Below are 14,167 nucleotides of genomic sequence, written 5' to 3' on the forward strand. Positions count from 1 at the left end.
CTTGGGACCATTTTATCAAGTAAAGGCCAAGTGAATTCCCTGTTTAATCCCCTGCTCTGAATTCATGATCCTTTTTTCCTTATTTGTAGAAATTGGCAAACTAATTTGAGTTACAAGGGATCGAGAATAGCCAAAACAATCTCGAAAAAGAAAAAGGAGGAGGATTCATACTTTCTGACTTCAAAACTTAATATAAAGCAAATGGTAATCAGGATAGTGTAATACTGGCATAAGGATACTCATATAGATCAATGGAATAGAATTGGAAGTCTAGAAATAAAACCATGTGTCCATGGTCAACTGATTTTCCACCAGGGTGCCAAGATTATTCAGTGGGGGAAAGAAGAGTCTTTTTAACAAATGATGCTGAAACAACTGTATATCTACTTACAAAAGAATTAAGTTTGACTCTACCTTATACCATATATAAAATATTAACTAAAAATATATAAAAAATCTAAATGTAAGAGCTAAACTTATAAAACTATTAGAAAAAAACAAAGGGGCAAATCTTCATGATCATAGATTTGGCAAAAAAGATTTTTCTTATTGCACCAAAAACATGAGCAACAATGATAACAAAAAGATAAATTAGCCTTCATCCAAATTAAAAACTTTTGTACAGGATATTATCAAGAAAGTGAAAAGGACAGGCATGGTGGCTCATGCCTGTAATCCCAGCAGTTTGGGAGGCTAAGGAGGGTGGAATGCTTGAACCCAGGAGTTCAAGATTAGCCTGGGCAACAGGGCAAAACCCTGTCCCTACAAAAAAAAATACAAAAATTAGCCAGGGTGGTGTCATGGAACTGTAGTCCTTGCTACTCAAAAGGCTGAGGTGGGAGAATCACTTGAACACAGGAGGTCAAGGCCGTAGTGAGCTGTGATTGCATCATGGCACTCCAGCCTGGGTGATGGGGAGAGACTCTGTCTCAAAAAAAAAAAAAAAAAAAAAACCAGAATGGGAGAAAATGTGTATAAATCACATATCTGGCAAAGAACTTGTATCTGCAATGTAGAAAGAATTCTTACAACTCAATAATAAAAGGCAAATGGTCCAATTAAAAAATGAGCAAAGGATCTGAGTGGCCATTTCTCCAAGGATGATATATAAATGCCCAAAAAGCACATGAAAAGATGTTCAACATCATTAGTCATGAGAGAAATGCAAATCAAAACCATGATGAAATTGATAGCACTTCACATTCATTAAGGTGGCTTGAATCAAAAAGTCAGATAATAACCAATATGGGTGAATATTTGGAGCAATCAGAATCCTCATATCTACTTGTGGGAATGTATAATGGTGAAGCCACTTTTGAAAATAGTCTGGCAGTTCCTCAAATGATTAATCAGAATTATCATATGACTCAGAAATTCCACTCCTAGCTAGATACCCAAGAAAAATAAAAACATGTCCACATGAAAACTTGTACATGAATGTTTACAGCAGCATTATTTATAATAGCCATAAGGTGGAAACAATCTAAATGTTCATCATTTGATGAACTGATAAACAAAATGTGGTAGTCTCCTCCTTATCTGAGGAGGTTATATTCCAAGATCCCCAGTGGATTCGTGGAACCACAGATACTACCAAACCCTATATATACTATTTTCTCCTATACATATATAGCTATAATAAAGTTTAATTTATAAATTGGGCAGAGTAAGAGATTAACAATAATACTAATAGAACAGTTATAAAAATACACTGTAATAAAAGTTATGAATGTGGTCTCTCAAAGTATCTTGTGCTGTACTCACCTACTTTTGTAACTGAAACCACAGAAAGTGAAACAAGGCTATGGGGGGACTACTGTATATCCATACAGTGGAATATTATTTGGCCCTAAAAAGGAATGAAGTACTGATACATGTCATGACATGGATGAGCCTTAAAAATATTGTGCTAAGTGAAAGAAAGTAGTCACAAAAGACCACATATTATTATATTATTCCCTTTATATAAATTTTCCTTTTCTTTTGTTTTTTGAGATAGAGTCTTGCTCTGTCACCCAGGCTGGAGTGCAGTGGCATGATCTTGGCTTACTGCAACCTCTGCCTCACAGGTTCAAGCGATTCTCCTGCCTCAGATTCCTGAGTACCTGGGACTATAGGCATGTGCCACCATGCCCGGCTAATTTTTTGTTTTTTTAGTAGACATGGGATTTCACCTTGTTAGCCAGGATGGTCTTGATCTCCTGACCTTGTGATCCACCCATCTCGGCCTCCCAAAGTGCTGGGATTGCAGGTGTGAGCCTGCAATATAAATATAAATATAAATATAAATATAAATATAAATATAAATATAAATATAATATTAATATAAATATATATTTATAAATATAAATATATAAATATAAATTTTTTTTTTTTTTTTTTTGAGATGGAGTTTCGCTCTTGTTGCCCAGGCTGGAGTGCAATGGCGCGATCTCGGCTCACCGCAACCTCCGCCTCCTGGGTTTAGGCAATTCTCCTGCCTCAGCCTCCCGAGTAGCCGGGATTACAGGCACATGCCACCATGCCCAGCTAATTTTTTGTATTTTTAGTAGAGACGGGGTTTCACCATGTTGACCAGGATGGTCTTGATCTCTTGACCTCGTGATCCACCCGCCTCGGCCTCCCACAGTGCTGGGATTACAGGCTTGAGCCACCGCGCCCGGCCTAATATAAATATTTATATTTATATATAAATATAAAGCGCCCAGCCTATTCCCTTTATATGAATTTTCTAGAATGTCCTTCGTAATATTCATCCTTCAGATAGACCTGAGTGTAGGTTCAGGTCTCTGCTCACATTAACACTCCTCAGAGAAGTTTTCCCTGACCACCTAGCCAAAATTGTACCCCACCCTCACAGTCCTCTGCCTTTATTTTTTTCATGTCACTCTAATGTTACATTGCATACTTATTTACTTGGTTTACTATCTGCGTTTCTCACTAGAATGTACAGCTCAGTGAGGGAAAGGACTCTATCCCAATAACAGTGCTTGGCCTTAGTAGGTGCTAAATAAAAATTATTTTTAATGTATGCATGAATGTTAGGCATCTGGGTAAGGTGGGGGCAGATGAACAGCTGAGGAGCCAGATGAACCTATATTCCCACTCTGACTCTGCTACCTTGGGCAACATAATTCATTTCTATGAGGCTTCACCTCTTCATCTACAGGTGACAGAAACAGGACAACAGAACATACCTCTTAGATGGTGTGAAGGTGACAAAGCCCAAGGTGGAAGCTTTCCTTGCTGGGTTTGAGGAACAGGAGATTAGTGTGACTGGAGAATGATGAATGAGGGGAATGTTGAAGGACCTGAGTGAGGTTGGAGAGGAATGCAGAGCTGGATTTTATTCCACGTGTGCTGGGAAGTTTTTGGGAAGTAGAGACCAGGGCATGACATCATCTGATATCCCAGTACATTTAGAAGGATCCCTCTGGCTGCTGTAAGAACAAGAAAGGAAGTGAAGAGACAAGTTAAGAGTTGTTCAATGATCCAAGACAGAGATGATGGTGGCTATGACTAGGGTGGAAGCAGTGGAGTGGGTGACAACAGTCATATTCAAGATAATTTGAAGGTAGGGGCCACAGGATTTGCTGACGAATTTGATTATTTGATGGCAGAGAAAGAGAAGAATGAAGTATGCTTCAAGTTTGTAATTTTCTTTTCTTTTTTAATCCAAGAAACATCAGGGATGGGGAACACTGGTGAAGTGGTTTTGGAAAGAGTGAACAGAATCAAGAATTCAGTTTTCAACATATTGAATTTGGTATACCCATTAGACATTCACATCATGCTGGCAGCTGGATATAAAAGGCCAACAGTTAAATGAAAAGGCCAAGGTCAACAAACTTGAAAGCCCTGGGTGTATACATTGTATTTAAAAGTCATAGGGAAGGCCCGGTGTGGTGGCTCACGCCTGTAATCCCAACACTAGGGGGGGCGAGGCAGGCAGATCACTTAAGGGCAGGAGTTTGACACCAGCCTGGTCAACATGGTGAAACCCCGCCTCTACTAAAAATACAAAAACTAGCCAAGTGTGGTGGCACAGGCCTGTATTCCCAGCTGCTCAGGAGACTGAGGTATGAGAATCGCTTGAACCGGGGAGGCAGAGGTTGCAATGAGTCGAGATTGCACCACTGCACTCCAGCTTAGGTGACAGAGTGAGACTCAAAGGAAAAAAAAAAAAAAAAAAGTCATAGAAAAAAAATAAACGTCATAGGACTGGATGAGATTATCAACAAATACGGATAGAGCCCCTGTTTTGTGCTAAAATGTTCTAGTAATAAGTAATACACAAAGAGAAATTCACACCCTTATGGAGCTTATATTCTAATGGGGAGGGGATATAAAATAACAAAAATACACACCATGTTAGATTACAAGAGGGAAATACAGCAGAGGTGAGGGTGAGGTGGGTGGGAAGGTTACAGGATGGCCAGGGAAGTCCTTACTGGGAGATTGTTTTTTAAGCTTAAGTCTTGAAATAGGTGAGGGCAGGAGCCTTTGGTATACCTTGGGGACTAGCATTCCAGGCAGAGGCAAAAGCAAACGCAGAGGAGCTCAAGCAGGAGCACGTCGAGCCAGTGGAGGGAAAAGTAAAGGACAGTGGCTGCAGGGGAAAGAGCCGGGGAGGGTAATGGGAAGGGTAGGGTGAAGAGAGATGAGTATGACACAGAGCAGCCCTGAGTACGGATTTAAGCTAGGAGGGTGTCCAAACAGGAACTTATAAAGGCTCTCCTACTAGTTCAAAGCTGGATGGTAACGCCCGGTCCTCACGCCCCGCCCCTGCTCCGCCCAGGCTCAGCTCCCAGGGCCGGAACTCTAGGGCTCCCTGTCCGGACCGGAAGTAGATTTTTACCCGACCGCATTTTACGTGTTGCTGCATTTCCGGTAGCAGCGGCGGGAAGTCGGGTTGCAGGCTAGAGGCTAGGCCTCTGTGGAGCGAATCCAGCGGGGATCGGAGCCATCAGAACCGCCGCCATGGTGAGGAGGGCACAGGCTGGCGGCGCGGGAGCTTTCGAGTCTGTTGTGTAGTGGGAACCGCGACTGACTGGGGAGGAAGCTGTGGGTTGGAGTCACTTACGGTGGTGAAGGCCTGGGCCGAGGCCGCTCGGTCTGGGCGGGAAAGACCCAGACCTTGGCGGTTAGGTTAGGCATGGAGTCGAGGAAAAGGTTGGAACCAGGGGACGGAGGCCAAGGTCGCTCGACTGGGGCGAGGGTAGACCCGCGGCCCTCGACACCGCTGTAGCCATAATGCCTGGGACCCGGTAGGCACGAAGTTAACTTTCGTCGAATAAATATGTCTCGGGCTTCGGAGCAGGCACTGCAGCCGCACGGGGACCCGGTAAAAGGCTCAGACTTGTGAAAGGTTGTGAGTCTGAGAAAGAGTTGCGGAAGTGGGTGGAAGAGCTTGTGGACCACGTTAGAGTCTTGCTGGGTCTACTGGATGGAGAGGAAGGAGGATGAGGGTAATAAAGAATGTTTGGAGGAAGAGTTCGACTCAGTTGTTCATCATATTTCTGTGTTTGCCTGTGTCTGACTTCTCAGGCGCTGGGGCTACTGTATGAAATATGTTTCCTTCCTTCACAGAAGTAGTTGGGGACTCATAATATAAATCAGTGTGGTCATTCGGTAAAAGTAACGGTGAGGGGCGGGGTGAGAATGTTTTCTCAAATAGATCGTTCCTGAGCAGATTCCTAAAAGATTAGCAAGAATGTTCCTGGCGAAAATGGGGGGCATATTACTGGAGAACTGAAGGAACAAAGGCTGAAAGGTAGCATGATTTTAAAAGTTACCGGATTTTTCTGCGTCTCTTGACTGAGAAAAAGTTGCTGGAGGAGAAAGGAAGAAGGTGTAGCGAAGATGGGAAGAATTGGCAGGAGGCTCGTTACTAAAAGCCTTGCATGTTATTTTACCCTGTTGGTGGTGAGGCATGTCATTGAAGGATTTAATTTAATTTATTTTTATTTGTTTTTGAGACGGAGTTTTGCTTTTGTTGCCCAGGCTGGAGTACAGTGGCTCGATCTCGGTTCACTGCAGCCTCCACCTCCCGGGTTCAAGCGATTCTCCTGCTTCATCCTCCCGAGTAGCTGGGACTACAGGCGCCTGCCACCACATCCTGCTAATTTTTTGTATTTTTAGTAGAGACAGAGTTTCACCATGTTGGTCAGGCTGATCTCCAACTCCTGACCTCAGGTGATCCACCCGCTTCGGGCTCCCAAAGTGCTGGGATTACATGTGTGAGCCACCACGCCCTGCCCATTGAAGGATTTTAACTAGCAAAGTGACACAAACTTAGTTGTGTTTAGAAAGATCGCTCTAGCTCTGGCATGTATATTCCATGGTACTGGAAGCAGGGAAACCTGGTAGGATATTGTTTGGATAATTGGTTACAATAGGCACTTGATTGATTCTGTCTAGGTTCCAACACAGCTTCCCAGCTGTGAAACTGGGCAAGTTACCTAAACTTTTCCAGCCTTAGTGGCCTCATCTGTAAAATAGGGATAATAATGGGCCCAATTTTGAGGATTAAATGAGATGTACAGTGCTTATCACAGTGAGTACCAGATACATAGTGAGTACCCAGTAAACATTAGTTCATCTGGACCAGTGTATTGTCCTAAAGGTTCATATCTCATGTGGTTAGATGATGATTAAAATGGTCATTGAAGGGAAACTGAACCACATAACCTGAGGGTGGCTGGCAATATCTTTGTGTGGAGTCAAGGTATTGTTTTCCTTCTGCCAAATATAGTCTTGGAGGTACACTAACAATTTTCTTTCTTTTTTTGAGACGGAGTTTTGCTCTTGTTCCCCAGGCTGGAGAGTAATGGCGTGATCTCGGCTCACCGCAACCTCCACCTCCCGGGTCAAGCAATTCTCCTGCCTCAGCCTCCTGAATAGCTGGGATTATGGGCATGTGCCACCACACCTGGCTGATCTGTATTTTTAGTAGAGACGGGGTCTCTTCATGTTGGTCAGGCTGGTCTTGAACTCCCCGACCTCAGGTGATCTGTCCGACTTGGCTCCCAAAGTGCTAGGATTATAGGTGTGAGCCAACACGCCTGGCCTCAAATTCTTGATTTAGGGATTTTATTCTCCACCTTGAAGCTGATCTGCTTCCTGATAACAAGCTTCTTGGGGCCGGGTGCGGTGGCTTACGCCTGTAATCCTAGCACTTTGGGAGGCTGAGGTGGGTGGATCACCTGAGGTCAGGAGTTCAAGACCAGCCTGGCCATCAGGGTGAAACCCCATCTTTTTTTTTTTTTGAGACGGAGTTTCGCTCTTGTTAACCCAGGCTGGAGTGCAATGGCGCGATCTCGGCTCACCACAACCTCCGCCTCCTGGGTTCAGGCAATTCTCCTGCCTCAGCCTCCTGAGTAGCTGGGATTACAGGCACACGCCACCATGCTCAGCTAATTTTTTGTATTTTTAGTAGAGACGGGGTTTCACCATGTTGACCAGGATGGTCTTGATCTCTTGACCTCGTGATGCACCCGCCTCGGCCTCCCAAAGTGCTGGGATTACAGGCGTGAGCCACCGCGCCTGGCCAACCCCATCTTTAAAAAAAACCAAAAAACAACAAAAACCAGCTTCTTGGTGATTAGATTTTTAGTTTTAGACCCATTCTAGCTCTTCCTTTACTGTCTTTTTAATGAGATTTGGGTGTTCACAGCACTTGAGTCACACATTATCTGCACAATGGCAGATGGCTTTAGTATGGATGGATTGGATTAGTTTGGGGACACCCTATACTCTCATCCCTGCATTGACACCACATAGACAAAGGCAATTATAATATGAGAAAGACTGATTTTAAAGGAACAGCGAGTAGCAGATACTGGGTAGAGATCAGGGCTAAAACAGGGTAGCATGGGAGAATTCCTAGGAAAGGGCTGTGGTTGGAAGACTGAGCTAAGAATCTACTGAGAAAGATGGACACATGGACAAGAAGGCCATGTTGGAAGTTTTGGGGAGGGCAAGAGGTGCCTGCGTCCAGAAGAGCAGAGTCTCATCCCTGTCCATTTCTCCTTGCAGACGGTGGGCAAGAGCAGCAAGATGCTGCAGCATATTGACTACAGGATGAGGTGCATCCTGCAGGACGGCCGGATCTTCATTGGCACCTTCAAGGCTTTTGACAAGCACATGAATTTGATCCTCTGTGACTGTGATGAGTTCAGGAAGATCAAGTGAGGAGTGGACTGTGGGGTGGTGGGGACTGGAGGATGGGAATGGATTGAGTGGGTGGGCCAAGTAATGGAGGTTACCATGTAGCTAGTTGATTCTCTGTTTATTCTCCAGTTTTAGAGGGCAGACTTAAATGGGGACATTGAACACTAAGAAATCTTTTTCAGTCCAGCAAGCCTTGCTCTCTAGGTCTAGCAAAGTACAAGGTGTGAAGGGCTGCTAGGCTTTTTGTTTCTCTGACTTTGTGTGCCCCTGGGTACTGGGGTAAAGGGCTCTCATGTTCTCCCCACAGGTGTGTGAGGGGGGAGAGCTTGAGTTTCTGGCCTCATTGCCTATTTGTAAAGCTGTAGCCTAAAGGGCTCTCCCAATGCAGCCTGGTCTGAAACTGCTTTAAGAAGCCTCTGACCCTCTTCAGGGTAAGTGCTCAGCTCCCCATGTGGGTTTGGGGCCAGTGATTTTTGTTGCCATTTATACAAACAATTGGAGATATTTTCTACTTTGCTACAATTCCATAAGTTATTGGCTAACTCCCTAGAGTCTCACAGATCTTAAGCTTTTGGCCCCTTAAAAGATATGATATACCTTCCCATCATGTTTTACATTCAAGGCTAATTGAGGCACAAAAAGATGATGTGACTTCTGTGGTCATCAGTTCTTTTGTCATATGCATTGTCCATACTATGTAGTCACTTGCTTTGAATTCGCTTTGAATCTCTTGAGGGCTGATTTTTTCTGTGGCCCAAGGTCAAGAAGTATAGTTTAAAAATGTAGTAGGGATGCCTGGGTGCCAGGTACATACTGGAGAGGGGCCAACAGATGAGTATGGAGCTACTCCAGAGTTCCCTTCTGATGATAAAAAGTGTTTATTGGAAAGTATTTTTGAAAGTACAAAGAAGTCTATGAGTAGAAAGTAAAATACCCAGAAGGGTGTGGTGTTTTTTTTTGTTGTTGTTGTTGTTGTTTTGGGGGGCGTCTAATTATGAAAAGACAATACATGGTTATTATCTTTAAAAAAAGAAAATGTGAGCTGAAAAGGGAAAAACTGTCCATCCATAGACAACCAGTTAATAGACTGTAAAATATCAAAACAAAATCTTTTTGAGTTCTTTTTTAAAATCAGGCTATTTTTTCCCCCTTTATTTTTAGGATCTTAGCTTTAGCTTTTTTCCCCATTTTCCTATGTTGCAGTTATTTTTCTACTTCACATTTATATTTTGTTCATATTTTTCTGGTTGTTGCTGTTCGGAGGATTCTGTTTTTGTGCTTTTGAGGGACAGATGTGCAATTTCAATTTCTATGTACGTGAAATTTCTCTTAAACTTTTCCTTCTATGGCTTGTGTTTCATGTAAGATGAGGGACAGAATTATAGGCCTATGCAGTTGAATTGATACTAGAAGGACACTGCATAAGTGAGGTGGGTGGGATTCATTTGGAATTGTTGAGGTAGCTTCCTGATGTTGGTGAGACCTAAGCTACAGAGAGGGAATAGGGTTATAAGAAAGAAGACTTGGCTGAGGCAAGGGCCTTTGCAGTTAACGAGGACTAGCATTTGGGCCAGGGCTGGGCATTGTTGACCCTGTCCTATCTCTTGGTCAGTGTGTCCTCTTGGCATGGTAGGAAACAGGTAGACAGCCACCTAAAAGGTTATGTGTTCAGCCTGCAGAGACTGTCCAGGAGGGCTATCTTGGGAAAGTTTGTGTACCATTTGTTAGGAGGTGTCGTGTAAGTAAATCTTGGAGGCCACTAGGCAGGTGAACTTTACCCACCTCTAACACTTTTTTTGTTTCTTCTCCTAAACCTCTCTTTAGGCCAAAGAACTCCAAACAAGCTGAAAGGGAAGAGAAGCGAGTCCTTGGTCTGGTGCTGCTGCGAGGGGAGAACCTGGTCTCAATGACAGTAGAGGGACCTCCTCCCAAAGACGTAAGTCAGAGCAGACAGCCTTGTGGAGGAAGGAGGTCCTACCGTGAGCCAGGCTCTGTGTTAGATTCTGTTTCATTGCAGTTCTCACAGGCAACCGCTGGATTTTGCCTCCTTTTTCAGATAATAAATGGAATCCTAGAAGTTACCCTGCAAGAAAGTGGATAAAAGGAACTAGAATTTGGGTATTTCTGACTTTAAATCTCTTCCTCTTTCTCAGTTGATATAGATAGTGAGTCAGTGGAGGAAGCACCTGAGGCCATCTGGGTCAGTTCTTAATGTGACCACAAAGCCTAGGTGGATTTTAAAGTTAACTACAAGACAGTAGGATATGTATTTTGTTTTGTACAGTTATAGTTCATAGTTATTGAGAATCTGCTTTGTGCCAAGCACTTCATTATTTTATTTGGTCCTTGTAAGTCTTTAGAGATAAATTCTCACCTTATAAATAGAATAAACCTGGGGTTAGTAACTTGCCCAAGGTGTCACGGCTGCTAAGTGGGGAAACTGAGATTAGATCTGACAATCTTGATTCTGTAGACACCAAGCTACACATAGAAACAGAGCACCTTTTAGAGATGTGGTCAAATTTGTTTTCCCTTTCCCTTTTCCAAGACATTTTTAATCAAGAGAATAATCTTCTTGCTTAACTTTTTAAAAAACCATATATATAATGGGGTTTTTTGTACTTAACACATAACATGCCTGTATTATGTTCTGCGTTTTCACTTAATGTTAACATTTTTCTAGTTGCTTTACACTTTTAAAGTCAGGCTAATGACTGAAAGATTTTCTTAAGTGAGTACAGAGAAGTTTATCCTAGTCATTTTCTGTTTGGGAGATTTTTACATTTCTGCCTTTTCCAATTACAAATGTCTGGAAGGGATGTTAGCATATCTTGGTTCAAAGCACATGTACGTATTCAAATCTCTTAGTACCGACTTCCAGTAGAATTGGCTGCCCTAATATAACCCATTGTAATTCTTGATACCACAACCAGTTATACCATAACCATATCATTTGCAGATAAGGCAACTCAGTCCAGGATTGTGGGATTATTTGCCTGTTGTCACCTAGCAGATTAGAATCAGCTGGGAATGGATCTCATGTCCCTTTAATGCCTTGCCTACTGAACCCTGAGTGGAACCCTGGCCCTTTACTCTTGGTTTAACTTTCACAGGAGTGCATGTAGCTGGTTGAGTTGTGGCATGTTTCTCTAGACTTACTCTTAAGTTCTACCCTGCTTCAGGGATAACAGCTAGACTCATAGTCTTGGATGGAGGAAGAATGGTGTTAGCACACATGAGAAGGTAGTATTTATAAGCTGTTTCTATGCCCTCTAAATCTGAGGGGCTCACTTGTCAATGGTATTCCAAAGTGTATATGGTCTGATTCTTCAGGCCACTGGGCATTTGAGCATGTTTCTTTATTTTTCAGACTGGTATTGCTCGAGTACCACTTGCTGGAGCTGCCGGGGGTCCAGGGATTGGCAGGGCTGCTGGCAGAGGAATCCCAGCTGGGGTTCCCATGCCCCAGGCTCCTGCAGGACTTGCTGGGCCAGTCCGTGGGGTTGGCGGGCCATCTCAACAGGTGAGGGGTTGGGGAAAGGGTACCACCTTCTGGTGGCTGAAATACAGGATAAAGTGGAGGGCTCACAGTCAAAAGAGTCCAGAGTGACCAACCTGTGATTGTCAGACTATCAATGTGTCACTGTGCTTTGGACATGGCCCTAGAGTCAAGTGAAAAGGAAAATTTGCCATTGTAAATTATGTTGATGCTATTAAAGAGATGTATGAATTAGCCAACTATATTTAAGGAAAATATTTCCATGACAACATTTGAAATCATGAGTCATATTTGAAAATGCGATTGCCTTCTCTCATCTGGATTGGAAGTCCTTACATTAAAGCTTAGAAGGTGGGAGTTGGGCATTCAAGCTTGATCTTTCAGACATGTGGTTTTGGATGGGAAGTCTGGTGCTGAGAGTTGTAGTATTAAGGGATTTGGTGTCCGCTATTTCCTGCTGTCCTTCCCCAAGTTGGGGAGAAGAGTGGGAAGCTGCATTGTACCGTACTCTTCTAACTGTTTCTTCTTATGTCTTCTTAGGTGATGACCCCACAAGGAAGGGGCACTGTTGCAGCCGCTGCAGCTGCTGCCACAGCCAGTATTGCTGGGGCCCCTACCCAGTACCCACCAGGCCGTGGGGGTCCTCCCCCTCCTATGGGCCGAGGAGCACCCCCTCCAGGTGAGGAGCCCATAAGGAGATCAGTGCTAACTGATAGAAGACGCCTTAGCTGGATTCATGATGAGATACAAACTTGACGGAAACTCATGATGAGTTTGTATAATTAAGCAGGATTACTCTGAGATCCAGCGTGGTGACTGATGAAACTAGTTGGACAAGAGCCATTGGGAGCCCTAGGTGTTAGGCTCAAATGTCAGCTTTCTGGGAGCTGCTGAGAAGGGTGGAATGGTCCACCTGTCTCAGAACTTGGTGGACAGCTTTGTAGTTTTTTTGCTACCTTTTCAAGATAAGACGCTTGAGCCATGTTCTTGGGGCTTTTCTTTTGCAGGCATGATGGGCCCACCTCCTGGTATGAGGCCTCCTATGGGTCCCCCAATGGGGATCCCTCCTGGAAGAGGGACTCCAATGGGCATGCCCCCTCCGGGAATGCGGCCTCCTCCCCCTGGGATGCGAGGTAAGTGCCTGCAGCGGTGGCTTTGGCTTCTTTCCCTAGAACCTAGTGGGACAGGAAATGGAGAGAAGGTTGCATTTAAACCATGTTCCATGGGCCTTCAAGCCTTAAGTCTAGGGAAATCAACCCTTGGAGGAGAACTTTGTCCAGAAAGGAAAGAGCAGAGGGAACACATATTTCTGAAATTGGGCTTACCTCCCCCCTTAGAACAATTAGAGCAGCTCTGTACCCAGGTATTTCTCAATATCTGAGGCAGTGGCCTCAGGACTAATGCATTCTGAGGATCCCTAATAAAAGTTATGAGATTGTCTTATGCTCTTTTGTTCAACAGTGCCTAGTAATTAAGAGGGGCTCTGGACTTTGCTATACTATTATGGATTTCTCTTTAACTTGAGTTGGAGAAATTCTGAGATCAGTCCCCACGTGGATGAGAAAATAGAGCCCCAGAGAGCTCAGTATGGACTCCAAGCCTAGTGTTCTTTCCCCCTTAGATAACCCATGGCCAAACTTTGTGACCCCTGTTTCTCTAGTCTGGGTTATTCCTTTATGGGTTTTTATAGGAGCCCAGTCAGCCTCAGAGAAGTCCCCAGCTAGCACATATGCCATGAACACCCCTCTACTCACTTCATGACTGCAGGGTGGGGGAGGCTGGGGCAGGGTTGGGGATGCAAGTTGCAGATCAGGCACTGACTAAACTTCTTACTCTTACTTCAGGCCTTCTTTGACCCTTGGCCACAGAGTATGGAAGTAGCTCCGCAGAGGTGTGGGCTCGATTCCTCAGGGCCACGTTACCACAGACCTGTTTGTTTGTTATGCTGTTGCTCGCGGAGTCTCACCGGGTTGTCTGGTTTCCCTTACAGGGCCCCCTCCCCCGGGAATGCGCCCACCAAGGCCCTAGACTCATCTTGGCCCTCCTCAGCTCCCTGCCTGTTTCCCGTAAGGCTGTACATAGTCCTTTTATTTCCTTGTGGCCTCTGAAACTGGTTTATAATAAACTCTGAAGAGAACATTATAATTGCACATATGTATCTTTATTTTTATAAAAGTCTTTGCTATATTGGGTGCTTAATGAGTCAAGAAGGGTTGCCTTGGAAAAAAATTAGTCCTGATCTTAGCTTCTTCCCTATAAAATATTTTACTACTCATTTGCATCGGTACACCCTCATACACTAAGATAATTACAAAATCGAACATTTCACTTACAAATTCAAAGATCAGTTTTGTTGAAATCAGTACCCATACATAATATCTTCTTGGGAAGGCACTTCTCTAGATAGCTCCTCCAGGAAGCAAATGCTGAAACTGAAAACTAACTCTATTGGGAGAGGAACAATTTTGGTGTAACTTTCTGCCAAGGTCACACACG

The 14,167-nt window shown here is 43.9% G+C and overlaps 1 protein-coding gene across 3 annotated transcripts; it reads left to right on the top strand.

Annotated features, from left to right (window-relative positions):
- The first annotated feature begins 4,801 nt into the window (after positions 1-4,801).
- Positions 4,802-13,821, top strand: SNRPB (small nuclear ribonucleoprotein polypeptides B and B1). 3 transcript variants are annotated; one of them, XM_032295624.1, is made up of 8 exons: positions 4,802-4,983; positions 8,038-8,189; positions 9,997-10,108; positions 11,543-11,695; positions 12,212-12,350; positions 12,679-12,804; positions 13,516-13,562; positions 13,662-13,821. In XM_032295624.1, exons 1-7 carry the CDS (start codon positions 4,981-4,983, stop codon positions 13,524-13,526), a joined length of 696 nt encoding a protein of 231 aa, XP_032151515.1. In that variant the 5' UTR covers positions 4,802-4,980; the 3' UTR covers positions 13,527-13,562; positions 13,662-13,821. The 3 variants fall into 3 exon arrangements, with proteins under 3 accessions (XP_032151515.1, XP_032151514.1, XP_032151513.1); XM_032295623.1 differs by having other exon boundaries at positions 13,516-13,819; XM_032295622.1 differs by lacking the exon at positions 13,516-13,562 and having other exon boundaries at positions 13,662-13,819.
- Positions 13,822-14,167: the final 346 nt, after the last annotated feature.

Source organism: Sapajus apella, unplaced genomic scaffold (genome assembly GCF_009761245.1).
Source record: "Sapajus apella isolate SASKATOON/1434 unplaced genomic scaffold, GSC_monkey_1.0 scaffold33, whole genome shotgun sequence".
Taxonomy (NCBI): domain Eukaryota; kingdom Metazoa; phylum Chordata; class Mammalia; order Primates; family Cebidae; genus Sapajus; species Sapajus apella.

Coding starts and splice junctions, on each gene's coding strand:
- SNRPB (XM_032295622.1), top strand. Junction 10,109..11,542: donor AGGGACCTCCTCCCAAAGAC/GTAAGTCAGAGC, acceptor TTTATTTTTCAG/ACTGGTATTGCTCGAGTACC. Junction 12,351..12,678: donor CCGAGGAGCACCCCCTCCAG/GTGAGGAGCCCA, acceptor TTTCTTTTGCAG/GCATGATGGGCCCACCTCCT.